This window comes from Mus pahari, chromosome 13 (genome assembly GCF_900095145.1).
Source record: "Mus pahari chromosome 13, PAHARI_EIJ_v1.1, whole genome shotgun sequence".
NCBI classification, from domain to species: Eukaryota; Metazoa; Chordata; class Mammalia; order Rodentia; family Muridae; genus Mus; species Mus pahari.
The window spans coordinates 92,034,004-92,047,957 of NC_034602.1; the positions used below are offsets into that span (position 1 = coordinate 92,034,004).

Sequence of the window (13,954 nt, forward strand, 5' to 3'; positions counted from 1 at the left end):
GGTTCTCTTTGCATAGCCCTGACTAGCCTATGCCTGCAGCCTTCCCCTTTGTCTTCCATACTCTTGGCATCAGCAAGGTCTAGTTGTTTTCTCTGTTTTTTTTTTTTTTTTTTTTTTTTTTTTTTGTCTTGTGCGCTTTTAAGATAGGGTCTCTATGTAGCCCTGGCTGCCCTGGAACTCTGTGTCAGAGCACTCAGGTCTCCTCAAAGAGGTCAAGGCTAGATTGAGTTCAAGGCCAGAGAACTCAGTTCCAGGACAGCTGGGACTACCTAGACCTGTCTTGGCACACACACCCCTACTCAAACACAGAAGTCTGCCCTGCTGTGAAGAGGAAAAGAAGCAGGAGAGAGTAGCAAAGAGCACCGAGAGGCCACCAGACATGAGCAGGGAAGTAGACAGGTAGATAGGGAGACATTCCATTTCCTCAACTGTGTCTATTTGTTCAAAAGCATGGGGCGGGGAGTCTTAGCAGACCCCAGCAGCAGATCTATGAAGTCTCTCTCCCCCGACCCCTGTGTGTGTGTGTGTGTGTGTGTGTGTGTGTGTGTGTGTGTGTGTGTTTGTGTGTGTAATTTCTTTATTTCCATTATTCACTGTAGATCACAGCAGAGGGTCTGTAGGGAGCAGGCTGGGTTACTTACAGGCCTGGCTGGGGCTTGAATGTAGCTGAAAGCAGCTTTCTTCCAGAACTTGTCTCTGGTTTGCCTATCAATGAGTACATTTTAACTAGTTTGACACTGCAGCCAATGATTTAGGATACATCATTGTAAATTGGATTGTGTGGTACTCCTGGTAACTGACTTCTAGAATTGGATTGTTCATCCTTTCCAAGTTTATATGCTAAGGTATCCTGAATGGGGAATGAAGTAAGTGGTCTTTTGAGTGTTTGGTGACCTTTTGCATTTTGTCTGTCGATGAGGATTGTCTTGAACTTGTGGCCATCTTCCTGTTTCTGCCTCAGTTGTTGAATCCTTGGTGTCAACCCCTGGCCCAGCTTGATTTGCTTTTCCCACCCACCTTTCCTCTCCCTTTTTTATTTTGGAAAGTGTGTGTGTGTGTGTGTGTGTGTGTGTGTGTGTGTGTGTGTGCGCGCATGTGCTCGAGCCCATGTGTATGTGTGTTCAAGCACACACCCACGGGTGCCCAGTAAGACCAGAGCTAGCCTTGCAGCTGTGAGCTATGAGCTGCCTGACACATGTCCTGGGCATGGGACTCTGGCCCTATGCAAGAGCAGCATGGGCCCTTGCTGCTGATCCCAGTGCACCTTCTGTAATTACACCCCTGCTGATACTTCTTTCCCAGCCCAATTCTTGCTTCCTCCCACACTCTCGTGTGTGTGTGTGTGTGTGTGTGTGTGTGTGTGTNTGTGTGTGTGTGTGTGTGTACGTGCACACAACTAAAGTTGGATACTGATGACCTTTTTTTCTTTTGTGGCCTTTGAAAAAAGCTTGTACAATGAAGATAGAAACCTGCTTCGAATCAGAGAGAAGGAAAGACGCAACCAAGAAGCTCACCAAGAGAAGGAGGCATTTCCCGAGAAGGCTCCCCTGTTTCCAGAGCCTTACAAGGTACTTATAGTGTGTGTGAGAGAGACAGTCTGGCCTGTTAAAATATTAAACCTGGTGATAAAATCATTCCATGCAACCGAGTTCAGTCAGGGGTCAAGAGTGAGAGAATAACTTATTCCAGAGGTTGTTTTTGAAAACAAAATCTGAAAACTCTTTGAACACTGTTAGTCAGAATTACCAAAGTGTGTGGCTTTCTTTTGTAATGTTAGCCTTCTGTAATCTGTGTCCATGGCCGGCCCTCAGCAGGGGAAGTGGGTTAACATTGTGTTTCATACTAAGTTGAGAGGGTTTTTCCTCACTGACATTACGTAATAACTTATTAATGACTTAAATTATGTAAATATAATCATATCAATTTATTATTGCTCTGCTTAGATTTGTTCCCAAGTCTGCTGTCTCTGTTTTTTTAGACTGCAAAAGGCGATGAGCTGTCAAGTCGGATCCAGACCATGCTAGGTGACTATGAAGAGATGAAGGAGTTCCTGAGCAGCAAGTCCCACCCTCACCGCCTGGATGGCTCTGAAGACAGGCCTGGGAAGCCCAGATACCCCTTAGGTCACGACAGGGGGACCGGCGCTGTGTCCAGCTCCTTCCGCACACATGTCTACCACCAGCCTATCCACACTTCTGCTCCCGGATCACGTTCTGTGGGTAACATTAGCCACAGTCCAAAGATGGCACAGCCAAGGATGGAGCCAAGTCTCCACGCCAAAATCTACGATGGCCCACGTCTGACTCAAGACCGCCTCAGTCAGGGACATTGTTCCAGAAAGTGTGACCGAAGAGCTGATGGGGACTCTGCTCCTGAGAGGAAGCTCTCGCCCTTGGTCTCCTCTTTGCCATCCCCCGTACCCCCTCTATCACCTGTACATTCCAGGCTGCAGGGAACCAGCAAGGCTCACAGCAGTGGGGTTAGCAGTAAAAGCTGCTGTGTGGCCAAGTCTTCCAATGACTTGGCGGTGAAGGCCCAAGATAAAGAGACTCCTCACGACAGTTTGGTGGCTGTTACCAGCCTTGGAGCAGCCCCTCCTCAGCCACCTTGCCAGACATTTCCACCCCCTCCCCTCCCATCAAAAAGTGTTGCAATGCAGCAGAAGCCCACGGCATATGTCCGTCCCATGGACGGTCAGGATCAGGCTCCCAGTGAGTCCCCCGAGCTGAAGCCGCCACTGGAGGACTATGGTCAGCAAAGCTTTGAGAAACCAGACCTTAAAGTGCCTGCCAAAGCTAAGCTCACCAGACTAAGGATGCCCTCGCAGTCGGTAGAGGTGAGTGGGATTTCTTGAGGGCCTTTTCTCTTTCCCTTTCTAACGTACTTGGGTGTATCAGGTGTATGCCTGCCCACCCCCTGTATGCATGGCCAGAGAGGGCGTTGAGCCGCTAAAACCAGGCTTACACTTCGTTGTAACTGTGTAGATGCTAAAAATTGAGTCCAACTCCTCTGGAAAATTAACAAGCTCTCCAGGCCCTCATCTTTTTCAAGACAGGGTCTCTCTCTCTGTGTCCTGGAACTCTCACTCTGTAGACCAGGCTGGCCTTGAACTCAGAGATTCACCTGCCTCTGCCTTCCGAGTACTGGGATTAATGGCGCGTACCACTACTATCCAGCTTCCCTGATCTTGACTTTAATTTCTCTAATCACTACCAGTTTCAAATTTCAGAGATAGTATGTGAACCCCAATTCTTCCCACACACAAGGCTGTCATTATCACAGGGGTAGAAGAATTTTTTTCTTGATCTAAAGGAGTATACACAGAAACAGACTGAGCAGGAATTTGCACATACACATACCAACAGTGATTAAAAAGATAGGCAGTACACACATGTACACGTGTACATTCATGGGCACACATGCAATTCTTCGGAGAGGTTACTAGTTCATTGGAAGTGATGTTTGTTGGAGGCGGGGTCCTCTCACCATATTGTTAAGTGTAGACAGTAATTATCCTGAATCCTCCCACCTCGGAATTCCAGTTAGCCAGGTCTGAATTTAGACTATGAATTTAATTTAATTTAGAAGTGAATCTAATGCTTACCTATCTCTGTAGAGGGCGTTTCTGTTTGCATAGACATTCTAATTTGCATACACATCGCTCAAAGGTCGCCAGGTTACAGTTTTATGTGACGTCTGAAAATAGCATTTTATCTTATTGGTGTCTATATTTGAGGATGGGATAATGTGCTTACCTGTGTGCACGTGTGTTTGCATATGTGTGTGGGGAGTAGGGGTGCAATGAGAGATGTGTGTGTGTAAAGGTGCAGGTGCCTACTTGTATGCCTGTGAGGAAGCCTGAGGTTGACACCCCATGCCTTCCTTAATCCTGTCCACCCCAGGTATCAAGGCGCTGAACCTCGTTCTCAACCATCCCTGCTAAGCTGCTTCTGTGACACCCCCCCNNNCCACCCCCGTGCGCACTCTCCTCTGCTTCTAGAGTTTGTTTGGATCACCATGGAGCAGCTTCGCCCTTCCAGGGATCCAGACTCTGCTCCTATGAGCACTAATGCTGCTAACCGGTCTTTCCAAATCCCTTTTTGTAACACCTGAAAAGTCTGAGAGGAAGCCAGGCACCATGGGCTCCCGCCTCCAGTCCCAGCACTTACAGGGCAGAGGCAGGTACATCTCTTGAGTTGAGGTCAGTCTGGTCAACAGAGTTTCAGGCCAGCCAGGGCTATGCAGAGAATTCCTGTTGACTTTTCTTTTTTGGAAGAAGGGACTTTGGGCCCTTAGCTGGATGGTCCAAGAGGCCCCTCAGGACCCGGAAGAGGAGAGGAGGCTTCTTGACTCAGTTCTCACACAAGGAGTGCATTTGAGAACTTTCAGAATAGCATTTGCTTGTGGTCTGAGGGAGAGCCAATCGGAAGACAGAACTGACCCAACGGTGGCAGAGCTTGCTGGACCTGTGATTTCAGCCTGGAGATTTCTGCACACTTTGTTCTGTGTCAGGGCAGAACAAAGCAGGGTTCACTAATGCTTTTACGTTCATCAGGGTCACTGGCTGGAGTTGGTTCTCCTCTTCCACCATGTGGAATGGAAGTCGGGTCGGTTTGTCAGGCTTGGTAATAAGAGTCTCCTCTACCCACTGGTCCAACTCAAAGCAACATACAGCACCTTTTTCTTAAGGCTGAGTTCACGTCTGAAATCTAACCAGTCCCACTGACCACACATCTAAACACTTGCTCAAGTCAGGTCATGAAAACATCCTGGGTCTTCATAGATAGGTAAAGTGATCACACAGTACAGTCAAAATCGTTGTTCAAGGTCTTGCAGATTCGAGAGATTATCCAACATAAGCCTGTTTTATTAGTGAGTATTGTTCTTTTGTAAATTCCCCAGGGATCGGTAATATTTCAGCAGTCCAGTCTGTTCCTGCCTGCTCATTGCCCGGCTGCTCTACCACAGTCTCTACCACAGCCAATGTTGGTCTCCACGACTCAGCGTCTCACCATGTCTTACTTTTAATTTTCTTCTAAAATCTGTCATCTGTAAATTACTTTCACTGGTACCCAAGGTGCTCTAATATTCTACTCTTGAAAGAAAGAGCAGAGGCCAGGGTGTGATGGTTCACACCTTTGATCCCAGCATGGAGGCAGAGAGAGAGGCAGAGAGATCTGTGAGAGAGGCCTGCAGATCTGTGAGCCAGGACTACCTAGTAAGACAAGGTTTTCTCATCTAGAAGCAACATAACGAAGGTGCTGTAGTCAGTGATGGGAACTCTGGATGAGGCTACACATGGGTCTGGATTCCCACACAGAGGACCCCAGGAAACCTGTCCAGAGGTATCCTTTAGTGCCTGCAGGCTTCTCAGAGCAACAGGATGGTGGTGGAGGATCTCTGAGGTGCATTGAATTAGTACACACAGGAGCCATCACCACTGAGCACACATGCCACAGGACAGGGTTTTTCAAAGTAACTACCTATTCCATTTTCTGTACCATGTTGCAAAAAAATTCACTGCATACAGGCTCTTGAATTCATCCATTTTCTCTGTTTGGGTTTTCAGTGCACACTGAAAGTGGAGCTGAAATATAGAATACAGAGCTATGAATCCTTCTGTCACTAAAGTAATTGTTCCTGACAGGAAAGAGCTTTTAAGTGAGAAGAGTGTCCAGATTAACTAATAGAAAAGTTATTCTCTCCAAAAGCTCACAAGTTCATAGGCATGAAAAGAATGTTGAGAGTGACTTAAGGAATTGAAAGTGTAGCAGGATGCTGGAAAGCAACATGCAGCACTTCTAAAGGGCTGCCACAAGTGTGAGTCTTAGCTGGATAGAATACAGAGTCTGTTTACAACCTCGGAACATACCAGTACACATCAGTATATACCAGTACATACTCGAACAGGCAAGAACATACAAGTATGCACTAGTAAACACTAGTACATATTAGAATACACTAGCATACTCTAACACTCTCTAGCATACACTATCACACTCTAGCAATCGCTAGCATACTCTAGTACACACTAGTACACACGAGAACACACTAGTACATACTCGAACACACATATACACTAGAATACACTAGTACACACTATAACACACCAGAGCACACAAGCACACACTGTAAACATGTATTGAAGAATCATACTTTCTCACAAATACATACAATTGGTACGTTAGTCAAACATTTTTTTTAAGTATTTAAGGGTTTACTGACTTGTGAATACTGATGTACTGCAGGTTCTTTTGAATTACCACAGAATATCCTGTGCGTGTGGATAATTAGGGGAGCCACAGGCGTGAGACACAGCCGGCACCAGAGTGCTCATTCTTGTTCACACATTCAGTCCTAAGCTTCAACTGCTTGACCACTGTGAGTTCTTAGAATTCTGTTAATCATAAATTAGAATTCAGAAGTAAAAAGGTAATTTATCTGAAGGAGAGAGCTAGAGATATGACCTCTAATTACTTAAAGGCCCCCTAGATTAAAACATTAAACTCGAAATCTTTCAGCCGAGGGGATTAAGGAGCTTAGACTGAGCTTGACAAATTACCGTGGGGTTAAAGGGGGAAGTGCAGGCTGAAAGTAGGCCACGCTCACTCAGATAGCAGATGAAGTTCAGGAGAAAAAGCCTGGTTTGTTTGTAGCCCAGACCCTGTGGGGGAGGGGAGGGTCGCACTTGGTCAGTCTAATGATTTGGACAGCTAAAAATATCAAAAATCAGTGTAAAAATAGCTGGTTATGGAGTTCTTGTGGAGTCTGGCCAAACAGCAGATTTAAATGGGAAATAATTTTTTGGGGGGGGGGGCAGGGTCAAACTCTGTACCTCTTGGCAACCAGGAAATAGAAATGCAAGTTCAAAACCAAGTTTGCACGACCCTTCTGCTTAAAATATCTTCTAAGTATTGATCGTCCTGCCCAAAGAGTCTATAACCCAAAACCATTAATTCAGCCATCATATCTGGCTTTCTGTTCCTGTCAACTAAATGTCACACACAGAAACAGCACAGTGAAGAGTTAAACCGTTTGGGAGAGTGGCCAGGCAGGGGAGACTCCCATGCTGGGCGAGCCACTGCTCTAGGGACCAGGGTGTGAGGGTGTGTGTGTGTGTGTGTGTGTGAAGTGTGAGCAGAGCTAGGAGGAACAGGAATTTCTTATCCTGGTACCAAATGTACTCTGGCAGTTTTGAGAAGGAACAGAGTGGAAAACAACAATTCCAGCTAACACCCCCCCCCCACCAGACCTTCCAGGCTCAGTATTAGCTCTCCTTTTGGGCTACTGCAGGCAGCTCTGTTCTTTGCACTACCTCATTTCCAGCAATTTTTCAGATTTTCAAAAAATTATTTATTTTTTAAAAAATTTCCTAATGTTCTGTCAGAGCTAAAAATGTGTTTCAGAACCTTGCCCAGTCCAAAACCTTTAGGTAGAAGACTGGTTTTGCACCAGAGAGGGCATTGGTCGGGAATGGAAGGTCTCACTTTCTACCTGATCTTAGAAATGTCTAGCTTGTAAATACTGGCCTTTAAAACAAAGCCCCAGAAAACACACCATCCAACAAAGCAGCCAGGGCTGTCTTAACAACTTCTGCTCAAAATGTCTGTGGGTCATTTGTCACTATTTTTAAGCTTCTATTTTTAGATGTGCAGGTCCATCCGGGACTTTGCCAGCCTCCACAGAGGGCGAGGGCACTCATTTCTGGTTCTTCACCGAACATAGTTTGCAAGTCTTTACCCAACACCCGTAATCTAAAGAGAGGTACTCCCTGATTAACTCCTCCTGATTCTGAATTCTGACTCATGTGGGTCACCCTGAGCCCTCCATCTGCCTGGCCCCCCTCACTGGCCCAACCACACAACAGTGCCAGGCAGTTGGCACAGCAGCTGCCGCTGGCATCAGGGCTCTGGCAGCGATCAGAGGAAACTGTCACATTACAGTGACACTGACCAAAGAAGACAAGTTTACATATAGTCAGCTGTTAACAGCAGAGCTTCTGTGCCCGGAGCCCCGATTCTCCAGTCAAAAGCCCGCCTGTCCCTCAGGAGATGTGCTGAGGCTGCCTGGCTTGCTGTCCTGTGTCTCAGATACTCTTTCAGTGGCAGAGACTCCAAGGTGCGGGAGATATCTCCACTCTCTATCCACTTTCCTCCCCCCTCTCCCACAGAACTTACAAGTTGAAGGGAAAGTTACCCTCTAGCCACATCCCAAGGATAAATAAATGTATAAATATAAGAAAAAGAAGGTGGAATTTGGAGTAGTAATTTGTAGTGCTAGGGCAGAAAGGCTGAAGTAGATTTTAGAAAGCTCAGCCCGATGGAATCAAAGATACCAAGAGATTTGAGCCTTCCCAATTTTTACTTTTTATTTTAAAGGATTTCAGTGCTTGTGGTTGAACCTAGGGGCCACAGGACCTGCTCCCCGTTTGATGTTTCTTTTGTTTTTGTTTTTGTTGTTTTGAGATAGGATTTTTTTCTGTGCAGACCCAGCCCACTCTTTAGACCAGCCTGGCCTAGAACTCAGATCTTCCTGCCTCTGCCCCCTGAGTCCTGGCACTCAGTTTGCATGTTTTATTTTAATGTGTATGCTTGCATGTGTGCTTGGTGCCCTTGAAGACCAGAAGAGGGTGTCAGATCTGCAACTGGAGTTAGAGACATTTGTAAACTTCCTCTGGAAGAGCAGCTGGTGCCCTCAGCTACTGAGCCTGTTCTCCAGCCCCTCCCTCCCACTGGATTTTTTGGTGATGAAAATAATTCAAAAGTCCAGAGAAGGAGACCTTTGGCTTTGGCGTTGCCCTAGGAGCTAGTTCTCAGTGAATATATGTTACACAAGTATAGCTCCTGTAATCCTGCATAGGGCATGAGTCCAGGACTGCCGAAGTTTCAGGGTCCCTGCGTTACCCTCCTCCACTCCCCTCCGATCCCTTGGCATGGCGAACTATCCTGAGGAAGAAGATCCGTGGCTTGGCAGCTTCAGAGATAGTTACTTGGCGAGTAAGTACCCCACCTTACAAGCCATCAGAAATACTTAACTTTGTTCCTTCTTCGATTTCTGAAGCACTTGCTCATTTGTCCTTCCACCCCGTCCCCCACCTCCCGGTACAGCCACCTGTGACTTGAATTGGCCCGATCCCATTATATATATGTTGCAGACTCAGTCCCTTAGGAGTTTAATAAGTCCAGCCCTATGTGGCCAAGTACACTGTCCTGTCACAAAGCTTGTCTGTGGAGTGGTGACTGTTTGTGCAACTTATGTTTACAGCTCCCCCATTTTCTCTGCAGCCCGGCCAGCCTGTTGGCACCTGATGTAATGCAATTAGGGCCGTTGATGAAGGGATGATTAAAACTCAATTCAGGTTCTGAGTGAGTGCTGTCTATTTGCACAGGGCTAAGCTTCTCCGTTTCAGAGCTGGAAGCCATGCAGATGAGATTTCTTTTTTAATAATTTTTAAAATATATTTATTTATTTATTACATGTAAGTACACTGTAGCTGTCTTCAGACACTCCAGAAGAGGGAGTCAGATCTCGTTACGGATGGTTATGAGCCACCATGTGGTTGCTGGGATTTGAACTCAGGACCTTCGGAAGAGCAGTCAGGTGCTCTTACCCGCTGAGCCATCTCACCAGCCCGCAGATGAGATTTCTGCTCGCACCTAGTCACCTCCACCCGCGTGGTCAGTTTGCTTTTCTCCTGTGGTCTCACAGAAGACGTTCTTCTCTCGCCCCAGCCCCACCCCCCAAGCCCATTCCCCATCTGGCCGCCTGAAGCCCCGCCCTTTCCGCTAGCGCCGCGCTGCTCAGGCTACTGGATCACACTCAAGCCTCTGAGCACTGTGAGCGGTTTGACCCCTGTCCGGCATCACTACACTTTGGCTCCCATAGCTGATGCTGTGTCGGTGGGAGTAGACAGGCACTGTGCCTGGGTTTCCTCTCAGCCTCTTGGGCCTCTGTCATTTGGGTTCTGCCACCAGATGACCCAGGAAAGCATGCCAAGTCATGTCATGCTTGAAGTCTCTGAACACGGGGCACACCATGGAACCTCCTTGGTGGCAGGCTGGCTTTTACCTGCCTCTGTAGACAGGCTCCATCTCTGTTGGAAGTTTTCCTGTTTCTTCCCAGGGCTCTAACTTCACCTGATGATGTTTATCAAGGAGATGTCAGCTGCTAGGAGTAGAGAATGACCTGGACGACATTTTCTAGCCTCAAACATTTAAAGCTCTCATCCACTCTTCTGGGGCTTTTGTTGAAGGTTGTGGTTATCTCAGATGTATTTCACAGAGTCTCTCTTTCCTCGTCCCAGACATTGGCTTGCTCCTTGGGCGCTAGGATCACCTTCTCTCTGACCAGCTTGTTTGGCAGCTTAGTCCCCTGAATATTACCTGCTGACCCGCCACGGCAAACCTTGCATCTTTTTCCCCATCGCTGCTCTAACTGAACCTGAGATCTGTTGGTTTTTGTTTTTTTGTTTTTTTTTTTTAAGACAGGGTTTCTCTGTGTAGCCCTGGCTGTCCTGGAACTCACTCTGTAGACCAGAAATGTGCCTGCCTCTGCCTCCCAAGTGCTGGGATTAAAGATACACTGAGCAACCACTGCCTGGCTGCACCTGAGATCTTTATGGCTGACCTTGAACCTGTTTTCTGCTTTTGTGTGAGCTTAGTTTTCACCCCTCCCCCGAGGTTTCCTTTGTTTGGTATTTTGCCCAGTCTGGCCTCTAACACATAGGCTCAGGTCTCTCTAGGGGCCCAGGAAATCCTGCCTCAGGTGCCCACCTCTGACCCCATCTTACCAGTTGCCTTCTTTGTATTGATAGAGGTGGTTTGTCTTGAGAAAGCTACACTCGGAGATCTGAGAGGCCTGGCTGACCTTTGCTTTCCTCTCAGAGCGACTCCTGTTCTCCTGTGGTGGTGGTGCTCAGCCCCACCACTCCCTAGGACAGCCCCACAGAGCTGGCTTCTCCCCTGAGCTACTCTCCTAGTAACTCCTCTACCGACCTTGTGCTCTGTCCCTCCCCTTCCTCCACAAGGCGAGCATTTAGAGGTCAGAAGTCAGTGTGTTTAGTTTGTGTTTGCACACAAGTGGGCACTGAAAACTGCAGTTTCTGCCACATTGCACTCCCCACGAAGATGTCCTAACCTAACATGCTTTTGATCTGGAGTTGGAATAATTCTCCTAACATGTTCCACCTGCCGAAGGGGCAATCGTGTGATGTGAAATGATATTCTCTATTTAGGACGTTTGTCTGGGGACATGTCACTAAACTCATTTTAGAAATGAGCTTGAAAAATGGATTTATTAATTTTAAAGTATTGTACATTTAGGTTCTGCCTGTGTTTCTTTTTTCTCTCGTATGTATACCGAGTGTGTGCAGTGTTCAGAAGGATACATTCAATACCCTGGGTTTAGCATTTTCAGGTTGTTGTGAGCCTCCTCCATGTGGATACTGGGAATTGAACCTGGGTCCCAGCGTGAGTATCCGGTGCCAGCGACTGCCGAGCCATGCCCATAGCCCCATGATTTTTTTTAAAAAAATCTGTACATTTTCAACATTCCTCTTTAAGTTGTTTAAAAGCTTTCTACATGTGAGGGTTTTTGTGTGCTTTTTGTGTGCTGATGATTGCGTAAGTATATACAGAAATAGGGTTTTTCTACCTAGCAGTGGCTGTCTTGGAACTCAGTATGTAGGACAGACTGACTCAGACTCACAGGGATCACCTGCTTCTGTCTCCTAAGTGCTGGGATTAAAGGCCTGTGTCATCATGCCCGGCTTTTTTTTTTTTTTTTTTGGTTTTAATGGCATGTCATGAAATCGTTAATATAGACAAGGATTCAGTCTTAAGTGTTTTGCATGGAATACATCCCTTTTCCTGGGAATAAGCCAAGCACACCGTGTGGAACATTTGCTCATCTCCTCCAGCCACAAAGGTATCATTAGTTGGTATCCTAGTAACGTGGGAATTGTTGACCCTGAACATGGTTTCCCGTGGCCTGGGCTTCATTTTCTAGTAAGACTACCTCTCTCTGTTATGTCCACTCAAGTTGCAGTTGCTAAGGGGACACACTGGTGCGTTGTTCTGAACCTTGTTGGGACAGGTATGGTACATGCCACCTGTAGCTCCCAGACTCCTCCCACACAGGCCCTGCAGTGACTGATGGCACTGTGCTTGGCCCATGTTTTTGTGATCTGTCAGGTGGTATGTGCCAACCTACTGTGTCATACAGACCGTGGCAGAGACCAAAGGAATAATTGGGCAAGGTTGCCCCTGACCAAGGGCTTTTCATACTTTGGACAAATGTGTCTGGTTAGTTACTAAGAGATTCTTCAATGTGAATATATCTGTCTTGTAGTCTCTTTCCATATTGTCCCCCTGTAAGAGGAGGAACTAGAGACTGCCCCATTAAGGAGCACTCTCTGCAACAGTGAATAGACTCAGTTGCTAACATCTAAAACATAGTATTCGCCACATCGAAATCTTAATTTTACTGTTTTTACTAAACATTGGAAACATTGAATTCCCAACAAAACAGTAATTGATTTTTTTAAAAAAATGATTTATTTATTTTGTGTATTTGAGTACACTGTAGCTGTCTTCAGACACACCAGAAGAGAGCATCCAATCCCATTACAGATGGTTATGAGCCACATGTGATTGCTGGGAATTGAACTCAGGGCCTCTGTAAGAGCAGTCGGTGCTCTTAACCGCTGAGCCATCTCTCTAGCCCAACTAATTGACTCTTTATCTTCTGGAAAACACCAAACGTCAGATGGCTCAGGTGCAACAGCAGGAACTTAGGGGCTGTGGCCGTGGCCGTGGCCGTGGCTGAGGCTGTGGCTGAGGCTGTGGATGGCTGAGGCTGTGACTGAGGCTGTGGCTGTGGATGGATTAGGCTGTGACTGTGGCTATGGCTGAGGCTGTGGCTGTGAATGGCTTAGGCTGTGACTGAGGCTGTGGCTGTGGATGGCTTAGGCTGTTGCTGTGGCTGGCTTAGGCTGTGACTGTGGCTGAGGCTGTGGATGTGGCTGTGGATGGTTGAGGTTGAGGCCGTGGCCATGGCCATGGCCGAGGCTGTGGCCGTGGCTGTGGCTGGCTGAGGCCGTGGCTGTGGCTGTGGCTGTGACTGTGACTGTGACTGTGACTGAGGCTGAGGCTGAGGCTGTGGCTGTGGCTGTGGCTGTGGCTGTGGCTGTGGGGCTTAATGGATGTAAAGCCAAAGACAAGGAGTTGGATTCCTGTCATCAGACTGGCCCACCTGCTCTAGACATAAATGTCACTGCTCTTCCTACCCATGAAGGAATTGGAGATTATTAACTTTGTCCTGGGCTCATCCCTACTGGATAGAGTTCTAAAATTCATGCCATTGCAGAAGCAGACTTGGGCTTGCTAGAACACAGGTTCATGGGTTTTTGTCCCTATTGAGGACTTGAGGTCCTGTCTGGCTTGGCGTTGTATGCTCCAAGGAGGTGGCAACTGTCTTCTGTCGAGCTATCGTCTTAGCCGAGCTTTCCATCATCCCTATGTGTGTGGAAACGCTACTGGGGCAACAAGATTCTCAAACCCTATACTGTTACATGCACGGTGACAGGCCGCGTGGTTCTGTGTTGGTGCCAAGTGAGGTGAGCATCCATCTTGTGATTACTGTGTCAAGTTCATGTCTAGCTGTGCCAGCAGGCTTGTCTTGAAGCTCATTGGTTGAGTGGGGCTCATAGGAGATGGGAGAAGGCAGCCTCAACATATTCAGCAATGAAGACAACCCAAGGTGTGTGTGTGTGTGTGTGTGTGTGTGTGTGTGTGTGCGCGCGTGTGTAGGTGGGTAGGCTAACTACCACTACAGGAGAACAAAGCTATAGATGATTTGCAAAACAGGGTGTTAGCCTGTGTTTTATTTCCCTTGATTATTCCTTTTTTTTTCTTTTTCTTTTTCTTTTTCTTTTTCTTTTTTTTTTTTTTTTTTT

The 13,954-nt window shown here is 47.0% G+C and overlaps 1 protein-coding gene across 7 annotated transcripts in view; it reads left to right on the forward strand.

The window, feature by feature from the left end:
- The window catches only part of Aff1 (AF4/FMR2 family member 1), a 161,771-nt gene that overhangs the window by 91,703 nt on the left and 56,114 nt on the right, over window positions 1-13,954 (forward strand). For all 7 annotated transcript variants that reach the window (XM_029544935.1, XM_029544938.1, XM_029544937.1 and 4 more), the window contains 2 exons: window positions 1,448-1,568; window positions 1,979-2,836. In XM_029544935.1, coding sequence (XP_029400795.1) covers window positions 1,448-1,568; window positions 1,979-2,836 — 979 coding nt within the window. The remainder of the gene's footprint in view (window positions 1-1,447; window positions 1,569-1,978; window positions 2,837-13,954) is intronic.